Here is a 15,921-nt window from a genome sequence, read left to right as displayed (position 1 = left end):
CAGAGTGAGTCGTGAAGGCTTTTTAAAGTTTCTAAATCTGAACCAGTAGATGAGCAGAACTCCCTTGAAAATGCGTCAGCCGCTACATTGTCTTTTCCAGGTCGATACACAACGTCATAACTGTAGCTTGACAGTTCAATCTTCCATCTTTGGATTTTATCATTTTTGACTTTTCCTTTTGCAGAATTTCCGTACATAAAGGCAACGCTTTTCTGATCTGTCACAAGTTTGAAATGCTTTCCAAGAAGATAGTGCCTCCACTTTCGAAGGGCTTCCACAATAGCGTAAGCCTCTTTTTCAACAGAAGAATGCTTCTTTTCACTGTGGTTCAGAGTTCTTGAAAAGAAAGCCACAGGACGTCCACCTTGATTTAGTGTTGATGCGATTGCAATTTCAGAAGCGTCGGTTTCTACAACTAGAGGAGCGTTGTGGTCAATTGTCACGACAGCAGCGTTTTCAATCTCCTTTTTCAAAAGATCAAACGAGTCCTTGGCTTTTCCTGACAATGGAAAGGTGGTATTTTGGACCAGTGGGTGTATTTTATCCGAGAAATGAGGTATCCAGGATGAGTAGTATGCAAACATTCCAATCACTCTCTGTTGAGATTTGATATTGTGAGGATCTGAAAGTTCTCTGAGTGGCCGTAATCGGTCAGGGTCTGGCTGAATGCAACCTTTGGACACTTGAAATCCAAGTAACTTGATTTGTCTAACAGACTGGATAGTCTTACTTTCATTGAATGTTATATTATGTTCTTTGGCACACCTGAGAAATTTCACAAGGTTTTCATCATGCTCTTGCTGATTTCTGCCACAGATTGTCACATTGTCTAAGTAAGCAAATGTGTCACTCAGTTTCTCATCTCGAATAATGGAATCAATGATGCGCTGAAAGCAAGCCACTCCGTTAGTGACTCCAAAGGGAATTCGCTTGAATTGGTAGAGATTTCCACTGGCCTCAAAAGCCGTATACAGTTTCTCCTCGTCTTTTATTGGGATCTGGTGGTAAGCACTTTGCAAATCGAGGGTGCTATAGACACTGTAGTTTGAAATGGTTTCAATCATTTCATTAATGTTTGGAAGTGGATATGCATCGAGTAGAGTGAAGTGATTGATGGTCTGACTATAGTCCACAACCATGCGTTTCTTGTGTCGTTCGTTAGTTGTCACCAATACCTGCGCTCGCCATGGAGAATCAGATGGTTCGATCACATCCTCGTCAAGAAGTTTCTTAACCTCAGAGTCAATGAATTGCTTGTCTGGTAATGAAAATCGTCTTGATTTTGTTGCAATAGGTCTGACTTCTGGAAGGAGATTCTTGAAAAGAGAAACAGGTTCGATTTTTGCAGCAGTGAGACTACAAACGGAGAAAGTAGGCTTTGATCCTTTGAAGGATATTTGAACTCCATCATGCTGTTCAAGAAAGTCATGGCCTAAAATCAAGTCCGAACACAACCCTGACAGGATGGAAAATTTCACACTCTCATAGAAACGTCCCTGGTATTCCAAAGAGACAAAACAATGACCCTTGGTTGTACTGGAAAGATTAGTAGACGCCATGGAATTTCTTTCTTTGATTTGAAAATCTTCAATTGGAGACTTTGTGCGATCTCTGTTGAAATGAAACTCTCTGAGCTTCCGGTGTCTATCAACGCTTTAACGGGCTTGTTAAACAATTTCACGTCAATAACAGCTCTGTAGAGACTAGCGGGAGCCGCGGCTGAAAAGGCTGAACTGAGTGTATTCGGGTCTGCCGCAGATGCATATTCGTTTTTACTTTTTGACTGGCATACCTTTTGAAAATGCCCTTTTTTTCCACAACTTTTACACAGCGCCTCTCTAGCAGGGCATTTTGATCGAGGATGTCGTTGGTATCCGCAGAAAAAGCATTTAGAGTTCGTGACTGAAGCATTGAATGAGTCAAGTTCCTTTTCAGAGGGCGGAGGAGCAGTGCTACCACATGGCACAGTAGTTGGTGTGCTGTAGTTCTGAGAGTGTTTTTCAGCCATCTCCAAGGATCGAGCCTGTTCATAAGCGGCCATAAGTTCGATTGTCTTATTCTCGAGGAGTCGCTGCCTGATCTGATTAGAAGAGAGACCACAGATGAAAGCAACTCGAATAAAGTCATCCCTGTTCTTATCAGCAGTAACAGCTTTAAAATCACATTCTTTGGCAAGTCTCTTCAACTTTTGAAGGAACTGATCGAGGGATTGATCTGGTTCTTGTTTTGTAGTAGCCAAGACGTGTCTCGCGAATATTTCGTTTTTTGGTTTCACGTATATGTTCTTCAGAACGTCAACAGCTGAATCGAATGTAGTACAATCAGCAATATGTTCGTAGACGACAGGATCGACGAAATTGACGAGCAGATTGAGTTTGTTGTCAGTCGCCTGTTCGGGTAACGAAGAGAGAAAGTTGTTAAATGTACAGAGCCAGTGATTCCATTGCTTTGATGCATCAGGCGTATTGGGTTCAGCGCTGAACCGCTCAGGTCGAAGGAATCGTTCCATGTTAAATGTTGAATAAATTGTTGTGAAGCTAGAAAGTAATTCGAATGATTGCCATGCAAAATATAGGCTTTATTCAACATTTAAATCGACATGATCTGGAAAGAAATTAAAACACAAAGAGTTAGACAATACAGTACAGACACGGATCAATTACAAACATTAAGTGACAAATAGAACTATCTCTAAACAGTAAACAATATCATGACAGTTTTCCAAAACTCCCTCACTCCATTTTCCCCATGTTGATATATAGAAGATTATTCTCCCTGAAATTTTTCATTTGGTCTTTTAGTTTATCATATTTAAACTCCAAATTCACACAAATCTAATGGGATTCTTGTGCCATTTGATGCTTAAAATTTATCTCATTGATGGAAAATCTCAAAAAGTAGAAAAATCGACTTAACGAGTTTTGGAAAACCAGCCTTCAATTCTGTTGTACCCTCATTCAACACCTTTTCCTGATTTCGGTCACAACAGTTTTATTTCAAATTACATCGATCGATCATTGTTTAAATAGTGGTCTTAACCCTCTCCTTACCACCTATTGGAAAATCGTCACTTCTGTGATGTAACCGTCACTTTTTCATCCAGATTTCATTTCTTTTTGCTATAGCTATAAAAACTTGATATTCTGTAATAGAGTTCATATTGTCGAACAATATTACGTATAGAATGTGCTTGTTGCTTTTCTGTTTGAGTAAGAAATGTCTGTGTTTCTGTTGGGTGGGTGTGAATTTTTGGAAAAAAATTCTGAAAATGGCTGGTAAGGAGAGAGTTAAGAAAGCGTTTTTGTTTGTAGTTTTTTTAGCTTTTTTTTAATATAGCATAATATTCACTAAACATGCTTAAAGTGCTTTACAAAGAGTCCCTGACCAACAGTAATACGTAAGAAGTAGAGCGCCTATGAGGCGAAATTACATTTTTTTTCTGAAAGAGACAACGCTGTTACGGCCATGTTTTCATTTTACACCTGTGTACGGTGAGAGAATGTGAGTAAAGAGCATTTTCCAAGGCTAAACTATTCGCCAACTGAGGTTCGAACCCAGGACCTTCCGATACGAAAGCGAGTGTCTTACCCCAAGACCACATAGCCGCACAGAGCCATATACAGCCCTTTATGCTGAAGCCACTCGACTCAGGTGGCAAAGAGTATCTGGCTATAGACAGTGGCTGATATTGTAAGATTGTTAGTACAATGAGTACGCCTAATTGGAGACTAGTACTGTACAAAAAAGAAATAATATGGTTCCATATAATAACCTGCTGGGGAAATAAATGAAATGTATTGTGAAGGCAGTATGTATAAATTGCCTCCCTGCCTTCCCAAGAACACAACGCCGGTAACGCCATTTTTCTATCACTTCCACCCATCCGGCCACTGACCACACTAGTTGTCGCTTGACTTTTGTGTCAATACGTGACACGTTATCACTAAGCCACTGACGCTTTCACAAACTATAAAATATTTAAAGACATGGAACTTGAATATCATTTAAAAATTTTTCCCAGACTACGAAATTTTCTCGACGAATACACAGCCAATGTCAGCTTGAATAACGGAAGTGTCACCATGGAAACCGATGGCTTGATTGTTGTGGCAACAAATATGGCGTCCTTCCACAATAACGAAATTAAATTCGAGCCTGAATTCACTGCCTCACAAGACATGGTAAGAACAATTACAAGCATATGCCATCTTATGTAAAACGTTGAGATTAATAACTTTTATCTCATCTTATTATCATATGAATATAAATGCATTTTGCGTAAATTTGAGTTAAAGTACAGATGTGTCTTATGTTACGAGAATGAGTTTCCTTATTGTTTCTTACACTTTTAAATACTTAGATTTCAAAATAATCCAATGGAAATTGATTACTGATGGAACGTGTATAATAGAAAGCTCATAGGGTTTTTGGTTGGATGGATAGTTGTATGGATTGATGGTTGGTTTGTTGGATGAGTGATTGGATGATTAGCTAGATGGATAGATCGTTGGATGGATTTATGGATGGTTTGATTGATGGTTAGTTGGATGCATGGTTTGTTGCTTTGATGGATGGTTGGATTGATGGCTTGTTGGTTGGATGGTTGGTTCGATGGATGGTTTGTTGTAGTCTGGTTGGATAGCTGGTTAGTTTGTTTGCTTGGATGGATGGATGGTATGTTGGTGGGGTGGCTAGATGGTTTCTTGGTTGGATATATGGATGGATGAATGGTTGGATGGATGATTGGTTGGATGAACGGATTGATGGGTAGTTAGTTGGATGGATGGTTAGATGAATAGATGACTGTTTTGTTGGTTGGATAGATTGTTGGTTGGATAGATTGTTGGTTGGATAGATTGTTGGTTGGATGGATTGTTGGTTGGATAGATTGTTGGTTGGATAGATTGTTGATTGGATGGATTGTTGGTTGGATAGATTGTTGGTTGGATGGATTGTTGGTTGGATAGATTGTTAGTTGGATGGATTGTTGGTTGGATAGATTGTTGGTTGGATGGATTGTTGGTTGGATAGATTGTTGGTTGGATGGATTGTTGGTTGGATAGATTGTTGGTTGGATAGATTGTTGGTTGGATAGATTGTTGGTTGGATGGATTGTTGGTTGGATAGATTGTTGGTCGGATGGATTGTTGGTTGGATGGATTGTTGGTTGGATAGATTGTTGGTTGGATGGATTGTTGGTTGGATAGATTGTTGGTTGGATGGATTGTTGGTTGGATAGATTGTTGGTTGGATGGATTGTTGGTTGGATAGATTGTTGGTTGGATAGATTGTTGGTTGGATAGATTGTTGGTTGGATGGATTGTTGGTTGGATAGATTGTTGGTTGGATAGATTGTTAGTTGGATAGATTGTTGGTTGGATAGATTTTTGGTTGGATAGATTGTTGGTTGGATAGATTGTTGGTTGGATAGATTGTTGGTTGGATAGATTGTTGGTTGGATGGATTGTTGGTTGGATAGATTGTTGGTTGGATAGATTGTTGGTTGGATAGATTGTTGGTTGGATGGATTGTTGGTTGGATAGATTGTTGGTTGGATAGATTGTTGGTTGGATCGATTGTTGGTTGGATGGATTGTTGGTTGGATAGATTGTTGGTTGGATGGATTGTTGGTTGGATGGATTGTTGGTTGGATAGATTGTTGCTTGGATAGATTGTTGGTTGGATAGATTGTTGGTTGGATAGATTGTTGGTTGGATAGATTATTGGTTGGATGGATTGTTGGTTGGATAGATTGTTGGTTGGATGGATTGTTGGTTGGATAGATTGATGGTTGGATGGATTGTTGGTTGGATAGATTGTTGGTCGGATGGATTGTTCGTTGGATAGATTGTTTGTTGGATAGATTGTTCGTTGGATGGATTGTTGGTTGGATAGATTGTTGGTTGGATGGATTGTTGGTTAGATGGATTGTTGGTTGGATGGATTGTTGGTTGGTTGGATTGTTGGTTGGTTGGTTGTATGTATACTTGGTTAGTTGGATGGATGTCTGGTTCGTTGGTTAGTTGCGTGGTTGAATAAAAAGTTTGTTGGTTGGATGGTTTGATGGTTTTTTGGTTGGATGAATGGTTAGTCAGATGGGTGGTTGGTTGGGTGGATGGCTGGTTGGGTAATTAGCTGGTTGGATGCATGGCAAGTTGGATGGATAGATAGATGGATGGATGGATAGTTGGTTGGATGGATGGGTAGTTGGATGGATGGATAGTTGGTTGGATGGATGGGTAGTTGGATGGATGGATAGTTGGATGGATAGATGGATGGATGGATGGTTGGATGGATGGCTGGTTGGTTGGATTGCTGGTTCTTTGGTTGTTTTGATCGTTGGTTGAATAATGTGGTTAGTTGGGTTGGTTGATAAGGTCAAACACAAATGATACGATATTTATATTGAACACGTTCTTTCACTACAGAACAAAGTATCTATATCATTGCCCAAGACCGTTCTGGAATCAACCAGACACAACATATCCAACGACACCCGTCTGCAGTTCATTGCATACGGAAGGTCACAACTGTTTAATCCTAAAAACGCCAGTGGTGACGTCCAGCCGGTTGATGAAGACGTCACCAAGAAGCAACGCGTCATCTCTGCAACTGTGACAGGCGTTGATCTGCATAATATGTCTGAGCCTGTCGAGATCGGCCTGCCAGTTATACAAGTGAGTTCAAAGTTTTTGGTCAATTGATAATATCAACTAGTTAACTGCCGTATCTCAGAAAAAAACGCGTCTTTAAAAAATAATTTGGCCAGAAAACTAGCCCTTCAAATATCGATCGATTTAAATGACCCTCATCTTGACAAAAAAAAAAAAAAACCCTCCGACGTCCCAGTTTTGAGTGGGTTTTTTTTTTGCCTAGAGAAGGGTCATATTCTGGCCAATTTTTTAAATACTCGTCTAAATTAAGTACGGCAGTTAATTGATTAATCCAAGTTCACGGTTCCCTATTCTCTGTCGTACTCTAGAAAATTCCATAAAACTCGTCCTTCAAATATCGATCGATTTATATGACCTCATCTTTGCAAAACAAAATAAGAAAAACTCTCAAACCTGGGACTTCGCGAAGTCAAATTGAAACGTAAAAAAAAACTTTATTTTAAACATCACTTGGCACCAGAATTTCCTGAGATTTGTGTGAATTGGAAGATTAGTCATGATAAAACGAAATACCGGACGAGCGATTTTAGGGGAAATAATCCTCATTATTTCAAAATCAGAAAAACGTATAGATACGGAGTTTTGGAGGAAAAAAACACATTCTTCAATTGATTTTAGTCACGATGAAGCGGATAACTATGCTCTCTATTTTTGATATTTCAGAAAGGGGTAGACCACTCTTGTGTGTTTTGGGACAAATCCAGTAAGTAGATCACTCTTATTATTTGAGATTCCATCTTATTTTACTATACTGTGATTTAAAAAAAAAAAAAAAAAAAACCATATGCCATCTCTAAAGCTCAAAATTATCCCAAGAAAGTTTTATAATTAACTTAGAGTTTTTGAGCTTGGAAAAACTCACAAATCGTAATACGTTCTTCTTGTTGTGTAATTACTACCTTGAAACGATTTCAACTTTTTCTTGCTTTGTATGGCTATGTTATCTTATGGTATGACACTCGCCTTCGAACCAGAAGGTTCAAGGCTCCAGTCCCGCTCTGAATGGCGCATTGTTGATTCCTTGGAAGACGTTCTTTACTCAGAGTTTCTCGTCATACTCAGGTGTAAAATGAGTACCTTGCTGTTAACATCGATGTTTCTCTCGGGATAAAAAAATGTAATATCGCATAACAAGCGAATGTCTAGTCCTTCATGTAAAGTGTCTCTGTTTGCTAGAGATCTCTTGTAAAGCGCTTTGAGCACGTTAAATAGATATTGCGCTACAACAATGCTCAAGTTAATTTTATCGATTCTTGCAACACTTTGAACACATTAAAGTTTCTCTACCTCACTAAAATTATTAAGAAATGAGTGAAGCGGACGTGTTCATATAAGCAGGTCTGACATCCGAACCCATTTATGGGCCGAGTTTAACATTGTTGTACTGGACGATATTTTGCGTCATTTTTTTGAGATTCCCATTACAACAATGAGCCCATAAGAAATTGAGTTATCAGACCTGCAAATAAGTGCACGTCGAGTGAAGCAAAACCACCCAATTCAGCGTAGTTTAATTTTACGCTGATAACGTCATATTTTTTTAAAATCTGTGCAGATTCTTCCTGGTCTGAACAAGGTGTGAGAACTGTCTACGATCCCAAGACTGGAACAGTTACCTGTCTGTCCGATCACCTGACCAGCTTTGCTGTCATCATGGTAAGGGCTGACCTTTCAGTGACTTATAGATAGTATGCCCTTGGCTAAGAAGCTCACAACATTGCCATCCGGAAGTAAAATAGACCAACACACAAATCTCTGTGTTTAACCATGAACTTTTATAGTCTGGATAATACAGTTGAGTGAGAATTACTCATTAACGTGGATGGCAAAAAAACAATAACAAAAACTTGACTGATGTCAACTTCGTTCTATCTATAGATAGTATGCAGATGACGTCACTCATGCCTTTGTTATTGTTTTTGCCATCCGCGTTTGTGAGTTGTTCTCACTAAACTGTATTAACCAGACTATAAAAGTTTATGGTTACACAGAGTTTGTGTGTTGGTCCGTTATACTTCCGGATGGCAATGTTGTGAACTCCTTGGCCAAGCGCATTCTATCTATAGCAACTCGAACAACGCGCCGTTCAGATCAAATAGAGAGTCGGGCTCTTTATAATGAAAAAAAAAGTCCTTCAGAGCCGTAAGACCCATGGAGCCGGAATTTATCCCAGTTTCTATAGCGTGAAACGGACAAAAGCAATTGCTTTCTACCCTTTGGATAGGACTCTAGTTTATCGCAAAGTACATTCCGTCAATCCTAACAGAACCAGCTACCCGTTTACTGATGGATGGACAGGGATGGGGGGGGGGGGAGGGTCAGAAAAAAAAAATATCGACTGCACCCGGGATCGATCTTGGTCCCTTTGCGTGTGAAGCGAGTGCTCTACCAACTGACTAAGCTACCGAGACCCCCATTTGTAATGAAGAGAGGTATTTATTAATTCTTATCTAAGTTTTATAACTTAAGCTCAATAATGGGCGTTTAAGTGAGCTAGTAGTGTTGATAGCGGCGGAGTTGAACATATACAATCAAAAATAATGGTATATCCCCCCCCCCCCCCCCGTCCCTTTTTTTTGTTTCGCCCTATCAGAGCCCCACCCCAGAGGCCTTGACAAGTGAGATCGGCCTGACCTACATCACCTACATAGGATCTGGGATTTCCATGTGTTGTCTCTTTCTCACCATCCTTACGTATGGACTATTCAGGTATGTGTCTCAAGGTATTATTGTTATGCGGCTATGTGGTCTTGTGGTGTGACACTCGTTTTCGGATCAGAAGGTCCTGGGTTCGAGCCTCACTCAGCGTATAGATGAGTCCTTGGAAAAGGTTCTTTACTCACAATCTCCCACGGTACTCAGGTGTAAAGTGAGTACCTGGCTGTTAACAACGTTATCTCTGTCGGAAAATAATTGTATTATCGCCTAACAGGCGTCATGTCCGTCCTAAATGTTAAGTGTTGCTATTTGTCATGGACCCCTTGTAAAGCGCTTTGAGCACGTTTAGAGGATATTGCGCTATATAAAAAGCTCATTTAAAAGAAAATTCTTACAATCACTTACTATTGCTACCATCATTGCGAATACATGCATCTCAATAATTTTCTATCATCATGAACGCATTCTTCCTCTTTAAAACACTTTATCATGATTTTAATTTATTCCGTTCGCTCACATTTACTTTATTGTCATTGTTGTGCGGCTATGTGGTCTGGTGGTATGACACTCGCTTTCGGATCGGAAGGTCCTGGGTTCGAGCCTCGCTCGGCGCATAGTTGAGTCCTTGGAGAAGGCTCTTTACTCACATTCTCCCACCGTACTCAGGTGTAAAATGAGTACCTGGCCGTTAACAGCGTTGTCTGTGTCCCAAAAATTTGTAATATCGCCTGACAGGCGTCATGTCTCGTCCTACATGTTATGTGTTGCTGTTGGCCAGGGACCCCTTGTAAAGCGCTTTTGAGCACGTTTAGTGGACATTGCTCTATATAAAAGCTCAAGTTTTTGTAACCTCGGAAAAGACACTCGTTTAACCATTTATAAACTGAAAGAATTCATTTTTATAGTCTGTATGATATATTAATATTAATATTATCACCATTGTCTGATGATTGGTTGATGATGATTAACCAGCGTCGTCCTCATTGACGTCGGCTGCCGCACTCTGCGATGACAAATGTCTGCCCATTTTTCTCGTCTGTTCACAGTACCGTACAACTCTCTTCCATCGTTTACAGATCCTTTAAAAAAATGTTACGCCATTTAGCAACGGCGCCATAAGATCCCCTTCGCCTCGGCATTCCATGGAGGAATAATATAGATAATCATCAAACAGGATGTCTGATGTCAACAGGAATCACCCAGCCATGTTGTCCAAAGTGAGGAAATTGGATCGAAAAAAGTGTGTATGAAACAGTTCCAGACAAAGGAGGTCTACGGTTCGATCCTCAGACGGGAAAGGCTGATTTGGGGGGGGGGGGGGACAGGGAATTATTTCTTTTCTTGTATTTTTCTTTCTTGCTTTATTTAGCACTGTTTCAGACACAACTGTTCAAATCTTTATCTTACACTAGTCATTCATTCACTCAATCCTCTCCGGGCCTGTTGGCACATGAGGCGATGCAAGGGGTCTCCACCTGGTCCTGTCAGCAGCTATTCTCGAGGACCATCTCGAGGGACAGACCTCTCTGCTTTAGGCCCCTCTCTGCGGTACGTCTCCAAGTCTCCTTTGGGTGACCTCTCTTCCTCTTTCCTTGGGGTGTCCATCTCAGAGCCTTCCTTGTCAGTGTTTAATCATGTCTTTCACAAGTGCCTGCTCCCTAATTTGATATTTTGATGTCTACAGATGTCTACACGGCGAGAAATCCGGGAAGATCCTTCTCCACCTTTGCACATCCCTCCTGTTGTTGAACATCATCTTTCTGGTGGGAACTGTAGACGTGTCCGGATACAGGTATCGATCAATTTTGATTCTATGACTCATTTTTCTACAAAGACATAACCAAAAAAAAAAAAATAATAATAATAAAGAGACAGAAAAAAGAAGATAAAGAAAAGGTAAACTTGGGTCTTTTATGTTGCGCAATATTCACTAAATGCGCTCCAACTGCTTTACTTGAGGTCTCAACTCAATTGATGCTATGTGTTTAAGTAAAATACTGACAACATCCGCAATTAACTAGGCTCTTACTTACTGCTTTACTTGGGGTATCAACTCTATTGATGCTATGTGTATAAGTATAATACTCACAACATTCGCAATTAACTGGTTTAACTGTTTTCTCTTCGCCCAGCAATGATTCATGCACGGCCATTGCCATCCTCCTTCACTACTTCGTGTTGTCCACGCTATGGTGGATGCTGGTGGAAGCCATCGAGATGTACAGAGCAATCGTCACTGTATTCACCAAGTATGAACGCTTTTATATACTCAAGAGATGCCTTGTCGGATGGGGTAAGTAGTCCTTGTTCCCACCGCCTCAAGCGGCCCTTCTTCTTCTTCTTCTTCTTCTTCTTCTTCTTCTTCTTCTTCTTCTTCTTCTTCTTCTTCTTCTTCTTCTTCTTCTTCTTCTTCTTCATCATCATCATCATCTTCTTCTTCTTCTTCTTCTTCTTCTTCTTCTTCTTCTTCTTCTTCTTCTTCTTCTTCTTCTTCTTCTTCTTCTTCTTCTTCTTCTTCTTCTTCTTCTTCTTCTTCTTCTTCTTCTTCTTCTTCTTCTTCTTCTTCTTCTTCTTCTTCTTCTTCTTCTTCTTCTTCTTCTTCTTATTCTTCTTCTTCTTCTTCTTCTTCTTCTTCTTCTTCTTCTTCTTCTTCTTCTCCTTCTTATTTCCCCCTCATGCTGTCTTTATGGCTCTAGGTCAACATGATGCAGGAATGCTCTGCATACATTATGTACTTACATCAATGTATCTGTGATCCCTTTCAGGTATCCCAGCTATAATCGTGGCTGTCACAGCCTCTGTAGATATCGAATACTATGGAACAAACGTAGTGGATGAAGATGGAAATGAACAGACAAAAATGTGAGTACGAACTAATGATAAGTATAATGATGATTTATTCATAAAACAGTCTAGAGTATCATATCATATCATATCATATCATATCATATCATGTCACTTCGCCGAAGTCCCGGGTTTGAGAGTTTTTGACAAGATGAGAGTCATTTAAATCAATCGATATTTGAAGGACGAATTTTCTTGACAAATTTTTTAATATGTGTTTTTCCAAAGTACGGCAGTTTAGTAACACAATATATAGGAGTCTTATGACTACGGATCGTAAAAGAACGAGAATGGATGATTTTTAAAAAAATTGAGGTCCAGCATTTATTTATCCCAGAAAATAAGATGCCATCACTCTGAAACCAGAAGATCAATTGCACGATATATTATTTATCTTGTACTCCGGAGGACTGGTTTCACATTTCCAATGATATTGGAACCAGTATTTTAACATCACACTATCGCTCCATATTGATTCTATGTGTTTAGGTAAAATACTCACAACATCCTCCAGCCGGATATAGCGTACCGACACACAAAACTATGAGTGTAACTGTGACCGTTTATAGTCTGATTAATATGATTTAGTGAGAAATAATCACCAAAAATGGGTGGCTAAAAACAATAATAAAGAGCTGAGTGACGTCATTGACGTTCCTATTATTCTATGATTCCAGATGCTTCATGACGCCAGGGGGAAGTAACGTGGCCTACTACACATCCTTGTTGGCGCCTGCCTGCCTCATCGTACTCGTCAACACCATCGTCTTCATTCTCGTGGTTAGGGTGACCCTAAAGCCACGATTTCAGGTATTGGGTTAGTTATAATGTTGGTGGTAATAGTTGTTGTTGTATTGGTATTAGTAGAAGTAGTAGTAGTTGTTGTTGTAGTAGTAGTAGTAGTAGTAGTAGTAGTAGTAGTAGTAGTAGTAGTAGTAGTAGTAGGAGGAGGAGGAGGAGGAGGAGGAGGAGGAGTAGTAGTAGTAGTAGTCGTAGTAGTAGTAGTAGTAGTAGTAGTAGTAGTAGTAGTAGTAGTAGTAGTAGTAGTAGTAGTAGTAGTAGTAGTAGTAGTAGTAGTATTTGTTGTTTTTAATGATGATGATGCTGATGATGATTATGATGATGATCATAATGATGATGATGATGATGATGACGACGACGACGACGACGATGATGATGATGATGATGATGATGATGATGATGATGATGATGATGATGATGATGATGATGATGATGATGATCATAATGATGATGATGATGAAGACAAATCAGATTCTTGTCAATGACCTAATAATACATCATACCTTCATCTCTCCAATGCTTCCCTCTAGCAACAAAACACAAACAACACTGCACCATTCACCCCAGCTCAAGTCCGGGGTGCCTTCACTGTCATGTTCCTGCTCGGAGTCACTTGGATATTCGGACCTCTCGCCATCGGAGAAGCGGCCATTGTCTTCAGCTACTTGTTCTGCATTTCCAACTCTCTTCAGGGATGTCTCATCTTCATATTCAGGTGTCTCTTCAACCCGGAGGCCAGATTGGCTTGGATTCAACTGTACAGAACTGGCACGCTCAAAAGACGCCGTGGACCAATCAAATCGGTGTATGTGGACTCGTCGTCTTCCAAAGAAGGCCATGACTCTTCCTCCACATCCAGAAGACTCAGCAACAGCGCTAACATGAATCTAACGACGAGCACCCACTTCACATCCGTCCACAACAATAGCGTGAAGATCCCTCTATTCAGAGGCGGTAACAGTGGCGGAATCCACGCGCATCCTCATCAACTGCACACAACCAACGGCTGGCACCCGAATCTCAACGGAATGAAGAGGGATCCCGGATATGGAAAAAGTAACGAAATCGGGGTGAGCGTTAGCGTCAGCAGTGGAGGCGGTGGCTCTGGTGGAAGTAGAAGCGGTAGCAGAAGCGGAAGTGGAAGAAGTAGTAGCGGTGACGGAAGCGATCTGCTTGACCTTAACTCCATTCATTCTTCCAAGCACGACAGCAGTTTGGAAAAGGATGATCTCAAAAACCCCGAAACTGCGTCAATTGATAAAATGGAGCCATCGATCAAAAATGCGTTTGGTGGATACGATGATGATTTTACCCACTTATGACCTGATTTGGTGAAAACTCAGTAAAAGTTCAAATCAAGATGACATTTCTCTCTCTCTCTCTCTCTCTCTCTCTCTCTCTCTCTCTCTCTCTCTCTCTCTCTCTCTCTCTCTCTCTCTCTCTCTCTCTCTCTCGCTCTCTCTCTCTCTCTCTCTCTCTCTCAGTCTCTCTCGAATAAACGGCCATTTACCTGTCTAAAACAAGGATGGTGTGTGATGTACCTTCAGAACTTATTGACATGAATTGAAATCCATACAAGATAATCACACATTTTGATTTATTAGGCGATCGAGATATATCATTTTTTCCATGTGCTTAAGTCTTTGACCATGGAAAAAAACGTGTCCAAGATGAGCTATTTTCACAACTTTCAACAGGCCATTTTATTCAACCTTGAGCTGCAGTTCTTTTTCCAACTTTATCAGACTTGCCAACTATTACGAAACGTTCGTATTACTACGGAATTTTGGGCTACGACCTAAGATCAATATAAAGATCTTTAATCCAATAAAAATCATAAAAACGAAGTTCTGGTATCAGAGCTGGTATATAAAGGAGGTAAAACCCTTTCCTTACCTACTATAGGAAAATCGTCACATTCATTACGATACCACCAACATTTTTCTGACTCTGACTTGTTTTTTTTAAAATAATAACATTTAAAGAAAAGGTGTTGTTATATTTACAAGAACGTAATACTATTTTGTAAAGCTTGTTTTGATCGACAAAATTATGTAAATCATGCATTTTGTGCGCTTAAATTTGAGTTTAGAAATTCAATTTATGTATCGGGTAGGTATGAGATTTTAGTAAAAGTTTTAATAATTGTCGGAAAGGAGAGAGTTAAAGCATTTTTTTAACGTATTGCAGACAATTTGGTAATTTTTAAAGGGGGTTATAAAGTTTACTGTGTTTTTATTCATGGAAACTACGGATTTTTACAATTTCAAGTTGGCACGTCTGTTTTAATAAACAAAACAATATATTTACACATTCTTTTAAAAAGATCCAATGGTTGAATTGCAATAGTCCACGTGATTGATGACGATGATCGGTGATTGGTTGGAAGGAAGGTTAAATATCGAAATAAGCTGATACATTCTGAAAAGATGTGTTACCTTTAACCTCTTCTGACCTTCTTTTGACGAGCTAATTTTAGTAACAGCACGTGGCCACAAGTACAAATTAATTATGTTAAAATACGAGTTTGTTGGGTTTTTGTTGGGTTTTTTAAAATTATTTTTAGGGGGGGGGTCGTGGGGGTTTTGTTATTTAACTATAGGATCTTTATTTCAAAATGTAAATATATCATACATTTGCTGCCTTTATCAAAGCTGTAAACAACCGACAGGCCAAGCCAAACAAACTGACTGATAATTATATTGTTAGAAGTTTTGAACATTGGGACTATCCTACTTTTCATGATTTGTGTCAGTGTTGACTGATGTTGCAGCGTGGTCAAAGACATGAGCACATGACATCGTAAACGATATGGATTGGTCCCTATTCTCATCACGTGATAACAGGACGGTGATAAAATTATAACATGTTTGTTTTGTTTAAGCTTCCATAACAAAATGAGCTGGGACAATGTATTTGTATTATACTTGAATGATCAACCTTA

General features: G+C 39.6%; 1 protein-coding gene across 1 annotated transcript in view; it reads left to right on the top strand.

Moving 5' to 3' along the window:
• Positions 1 to 14,811, top strand: part of LOC144975459 (uncharacterized) — a 159,300-nt gene extending 144,489 nt beyond the window's left edge. Inside the window, exons 21-30 of the mRNA XM_078919555.1 lie at positions 4,022 to 4,181; positions 6,429 to 6,677; positions 7,338 to 7,377; positions 8,230 to 8,330; positions 9,268 to 9,383; positions 11,017 to 11,124; positions 11,465 to 11,625; positions 12,098 to 12,194; positions 12,854 to 12,986; positions 13,508 to 14,811. Of these exons, the coding sequence (XP_078775681.1) occupies positions 4,022 to 4,181; positions 6,429 to 6,677; positions 7,338 to 7,377; positions 8,230 to 8,330; positions 9,268 to 9,383; positions 11,017 to 11,124; positions 11,465 to 11,625; positions 12,098 to 12,194; positions 12,854 to 12,986; positions 13,508 to 14,299 (1,957 nt within the window). The 3' untranslated portion in view covers positions 14,300 to 14,811. The remainder of the gene's footprint in view (positions 1 to 4,021; positions 4,182 to 6,428; positions 6,678 to 7,337; positions 7,378 to 8,229; positions 8,331 to 9,267; positions 9,384 to 11,016; positions 11,125 to 11,464; positions 11,626 to 12,097; positions 12,195 to 12,853; positions 12,987 to 13,507) is intronic.
• Positions 14,812 to 15,921: the final 1,110 nt, after the last annotated feature.

This window comes from Berghia stephanieae, chromosome 6, assembly GCF_034508935.2.
Source record: "Berghia stephanieae isolate SIO BIC M18660-M18661 chromosome 6, UCSD_Bste_1.3, whole genome shotgun sequence".
NCBI classification, from domain to species: Eukaryota; Metazoa; Mollusca; class Gastropoda; order Nudibranchia; family Aeolidiidae; genus Berghia; species Berghia stephanieae.
This window is presented reverse-complemented; position numbering and strand designations above follow the sequence as displayed.